The sequence below is a fragment of the Astatotilapia calliptera genome, chromosome 3 (assembly GCF_964374335.1).
Source record: "Astatotilapia calliptera chromosome 3, fAstCal68.1, whole genome shotgun sequence".
Taxonomy (NCBI): Eukaryota; Metazoa; Chordata; class Actinopteri; order Cichliformes; family Cichlidae; genus Astatotilapia; species Astatotilapia calliptera.
Window position 1 is genome coordinate 9,384,652 of NC_137424.1, and position 5,199 is coordinate 9,389,850.

Genomic DNA, 5,199 nt, shown 5'->3' on the forward strand with positions numbered 1-5,199 from the left:
CAGTCCTGGAGTCTGGAGTGCACTGATCATGGTCCTGATTCTGTCTGGCACAATAAGAGAGTAACATCCATCTCCTCCTCCTCCTCCTCCTCCTCCTCTGTCTCTAACAGAGCAGCAGTGTATGTGGACTGTCCTGCTGGCACTCTGTCCTTCTACAGAGTCTCCTCTGACACTCTGATCCACCTCCACACCTTCAACACCACATTCACTCAAACTCTTTATCCTGGGTTTACAGTCGGTCCTGGTGCCTCAGTGTCCCTGTGCTGAGTGGAGTGTAAAGAGTGTCTCCTGTTACAGAAACACTCTGACTGTTGAACAGATAGTTCAGTCTGTACATGTCTGTCTCTTTCACTCACAAACACGTTTTCAGATTCATGGATTCAATCAGTTGATGTTTGAAACTCTTCTAAATGATTCCTTGTAAACTTCTTCAGTCACAAACAAACAGGAAGTGATGTCACATGTGTTCCTGTCCACACAGCAGAATGAGTCTATTGCTGACAGTGATGTACAAACAGAGTGAGCATTTCTGAGGCCCAAAATAAACTGAGTAGTTCACTGAATGAACAATGGACTGTGAGCTCAGTTCCTTCATCATTAGTATGGATTATATATGTATATGTATTATATTAGTATCATATATATCAGGTGCTGCTGCTTTCAGTCATTGTGCAAATGTGCTGTTTGTAAGCTTGTAAAGCTGCAGTCAGCTGAGACTGAAGAAGTCACCTGATCAGTGAGCAAACGTTTCTGAAAACGTCCAGATGAACAGAATCAACCTTTTGGGATCAGCCAGCAATGCAGCATCATTGTTGTTCAGCTTCAGAGGTTTGCAGGAATGAACTGATGACCAGAAACAGCTGCAAAGTCCAAGAAAATACCAGCTGGAGTTCAGCTGCATTTGAAGAAGTCAAAGAAAAGTAAGGATGGCAAAGGGCGACGTTTTCTTCCAAAGAGCTGCAAACATGGTCGACGCCTCATTAGAAGAATCATCTGGACATTTGTGAGGAACTCTAACCAAGAAAGCAACGTCACACAGATCCAACAGACAGTTTCCATGACTGCAAGTGTTGAGTGGAAAAATGCTACATTGCATTATTGCATCCTCTCACCACAGGAGGCGCTGTTGGCACCACTGATTGCTGATCAGCTGTTCTCTGATGATCTGATTGATACTGTGAATAACGGGACTCACTGAACTCTGTGACACAGTGAAGATTACAGAGTTGAACTTCAACATCTGACTGACGTCACACAGACAGAAGGATGAACCAGTGAGGCACATGTTGAAAACACGCAGTTCTTTGAATCTTTGGGCTGAAGGAAGGACAATACTCGGTGTATCAATGCTCAATCAACAATTATTTATTTCCATACAATTCAACAGTCAGAGCATTACAACGTCCGGACGGGAGAGATGCTACCAGAGGGTCAGGCACATGTCTCAAAATGGTGACGGGTTGCTCAGCTTTTTATAGTCTCTAGTGGCCCCCAGCTAGTCGTAAAAGCCAAAACATCACATTTTTTCTCTGTTACAGCGCCTAAGTTATGACCTCGGCAGTTGTTTCTCTGCTTTCTGTAAGGTGGGGGTGTGGAATGTGGTCTATCTATCTCCCCTGTCTTTAGACACACAGTCTCCTGCTTACAACCTTCTCTTCATGATTCAACAATTAAGCATGTCAAGAAAACAGTGTCACACATTCCCAGCAGATCAAGGATACAGAGTGATGCACCTTTATCTAATAAACTAATATGTGAATATGTTCTGTTAACTCAAAAGTATAATGAGAACTAAACTACATACAGATCACACACTCTATTTTAAAGGGTATAATATGATCTACAACAATATCATAATTCAACTATTTTGATTACATCTATAAGGTAACATATAATAACAGAATAATATCACAATACCCTCTTTTGATCTCTCATTAAAGAGATCACTAATAACAAGCACTTCAGCGTTGCAAGGTCCAGGTTTTCTTGATCCTGAGGCCCTCTGTCCCCCTTTAACGGGTGGACCATATGGGGGATGACCTCTGTGTTCACGCAGTTCAGATGCAAACAAAGTTAGATTTACAACCATAACAGCAGTTACAGATGACACTCCCATCACTCCCCATTTTAATGCCCCCTTATACCTTTCAAATGTACTTAGACTAGAACCTCTGTCTAAGGAGCTTTTAACCTTTATTTTTATTGCTGCAGCTACCAGTGTCTTCCAGTTGGGTGATTCTCAGCTTCTTTCTTCGACCTCCGGGGTTAGACCACCCTTTAGTCATTGCACAGTTCTGGGGATTATTCCGCCCTGATTTCAAACAAGGATCTGTGTGTTTTGGGTTCACCGGCGTGTCCCCCTTTTTGCCAAGAGCCTCTCGAACCTCGTTGGTCTGGTGTTCCTGGTTTTCGCCAACCCCTTCATGGTTATTGCTGTGTTTGTGGGATCCATCTTCTCCAGGAGCCCAAACGTCATGACACTTGACCCCAGTTGCTGTCTCGGCAGTCCCTACATCTGTCTCTGCTGTGAAGGGTCCTCACATCTCCGTGTCCCCGTCTGGTGTCTGTTCCTTTCTCTGCAAGAGACAGAAAACCAAAACACCTCTCTCCCTAGCCTTGATAATCTAATATTGTTATCCATTGTTGTTCTAATGATTCAAATTTGGTTTAAAATATTATGTTCAGGACCTATTCTAATCATAATCTATGTGTGTGTAAAAGAAATCAAAAATTAGTGAACCCTTTCTAAGTCTAACACATTATAAGCTTAAGTTTTACCATAGCTAAATTATTAAACACAGAAATAACGTCATAAGATGTTCATAAAACCATTGTTTGATGTTCGGAGTCAACTCCCCCTTTTTGACACACTCCCATGTGTCAATTCATTGGAGCTAGACACTTAAAAGAGAAGGTTAGTGACATCATATCTGGTAACTGGTCCATCCAGAGCTGTAACATTTTGAAATGTACATACAACAAGCCAAACCACACCTTGGTCACACCAACCCTTTTCTGCCCCGAAGATGTCCAATGCCATCCTAGTATGGACTGTCAAAAGTGGCTTTAACGCTGACTATCCTGACAATCCATTTTATAACGTTTCCTGGTCAGATTTGCCAATCTCTGCACCAGGGTTTTAAACTTTTCGCCATTTCCATTAGTTGTTATTTTTATTTAGTTTCGACTCCAGATTTTCAATTTTTACCAGTTGTAATTAGTTTTTACCAATTCTTTGCTAGTTTAGTGTAGTTTTTATTTTCTGAAAATCCTTAGTTTCAATTTAGTTTTATTTGTGTTTTGCAAAAATTAAGTGTAACAAAATCCCAGTCCCACCATATCAGTCATGCTCTTCTGGTTATCCTTGGGTGTTGAGACTAATAACTATTAACTCTTGCCGCACCGTGTGGTCCTAATTTTGGTTCAAGTGAATTGATAACCTTTTGAAGGCGATTGTTTCACACCTTTATTTAGATGTCCCAGTCCTGTTGTCTCGGGATACATCACGCTGCCTTATCTGGGGTTAGCTGTTTTCTGGGGATGCGGGTTGAGTGGGTGAGCTCTTCAAGGAGGGGGAGTGTGCTCCCCCTGATGAGGTCTTCTAGGTAAGCTAGGTTAGCCTTCTTGTGTGAGCTTTTCAAGTGCACTTTAAGGTTAGTGGGACTTTTAGTTTTATAAATGTCCCTCATGACCCCCTGATGACCCAGTATTTCATTTTTGCACACTGTAGTACACATTTTAGTTTTTGCTTGTAGCTCGCATACTCTACTTGCCACTCCTCTCAGTCCTGATGTTTCTTAGAGAGGGCAACAGTACCTTTAAAATTATATCACACGTGTGGGGGTGTGGCCTTGCCAATTGTTTTGCCCACCTTTTCAAAATGGCTGGCGTGCCCACAAGCACATTTCATGGAAAAAGAAAGGTAAGCTTGATATTTACATTTAAAATGTTTTGTTAAACTCAGATTTTTATTTTATTCTTTTTTGCAAGTACCCCTCCTCGGTGGCGAGAAACTGTTGGTGTGGTCAAGTGGGTGCTCTAGAAACAAACGCTCAGGACAGAACAGTTATCAGTCATGTACTTCCTACAAATTTTGCATATGTTTTATTCCATATTGATCCTCTGAGTGTAATGGTACATTTTAATTTGAATTTATCCAAACTAAACACAATATTTTCTTTATTTACTTTGCTCTTGTTCTTTTGCAGTACCACATCCTATCAAATGTCCCTGTCGATTATATTCTACATTTAATAACTTACTATTTCAAGTGAGAACCTAATTCACGTGGACCAATGTTTATTATTGCATATCTCTATTCTGAATGTGGCCAGTCATTCATAGGTATTGTTCAGATCAAAACACAGCTACTATAGCACAGTTTTCTTAATGCAAACATCAGTAACTCAAAATCAAAATCAGCAACCACAGTGTTAAGTCTGCAGTTCATACTTATGTGAAGCTAGAGTCTCCTCCTCCAGTCTCTCTTATCCTCCTGCTCCTGAAAAAACAAAACAAAACAAAGCGAAGCATCCACCCTTCTCTTGTCGGCTGGGTGAATTGTTTATGAATTGTTTATTGGCATTTACTAATCCTAAAGTGGGTGCAGTCCTTGTCTCAGTATCAAGTCAGTCAAAACTTTTAGTCGTCAGTCCATCACAGTCCATTCGCATGCATACCTCCATACACATTCATACCAGATGTTGCTGATAATGGAGTCTCACGCGCAACCTATTCGAGCCTCCATCACCAGCAAGTTGACGTCATCATTTTAAAGGAAAACAATTCCTTGTTGTTTTTTTTGGGCCGGATTGACTCGGTGCAATCCTTTTAGATCAGTGTTCCCTATAAGTGAATTTCTCCCAAGCCAATTACAATCATGGAGAAACACACTTTGCAACTGTTTTTGTAAGAATATTTCATAGCGCTTTAAATTTCAATCTTTCAGGCCTTGTTTAAAGAGCCGATTGTTAAATCATGAACTCACAAAATATCAACATATCACCACCGGTGGATCACACCTCTCAGATGTTTTTTCTCCAGTGCACTGTAACAAAAACGAAAACAGACATAACCAACAAAATACTACTAAAATAACACAAACTAGGGCCCGTTGCAGACATGTCCAAGCATAAAACTATCCCTCTCTCGCTTACGAGAAAGAACACAAGCCAAAGCTCACTGATAAAATCAAGCTAG

At 40.9% G+C, this 5,199-nt stretch overlaps 1 protein-coding gene and 1 long non-coding RNA gene across 2 annotated transcripts in view; one reads left to right on the forward strand and one right to left on the reverse strand.

The window, feature by feature from the left end:
* LOC145422865 (NACHT, LRR and PYD domains-containing protein 3-like) overlaps positions 1–567 on the forward strand; it is a 67,180-nt gene extending 66,613 nt beyond the window's left edge. The window contains exon 10 of the mRNA XM_080294751.1: positions 1–567. This exon is cut by the window's left edge and continues 269 nt beyond it. Within this exon, the coding sequence (XP_080150877.1) occupies positions 1–267 (267 nt within the window). The 3' untranslated portion in view covers positions 268–567.
* Positions 568–2,383: 1,816 nt separating this feature from the next.
* Positions 2,384–4,745, reverse strand: LOC145425119 (uncharacterized). The gene is made up of 2 exons (XR_013905786.1): positions 4,453–4,745; positions 2,384–2,894 (listed from the first exon to the last, which is right to left on the reverse strand). It is a non-coding gene; the product is annotated as an uncharacterized LOC145425119 (long non-coding RNA).
* Between the last annotated feature and the right edge of the window lie 454 nt (positions 4,746–5,199).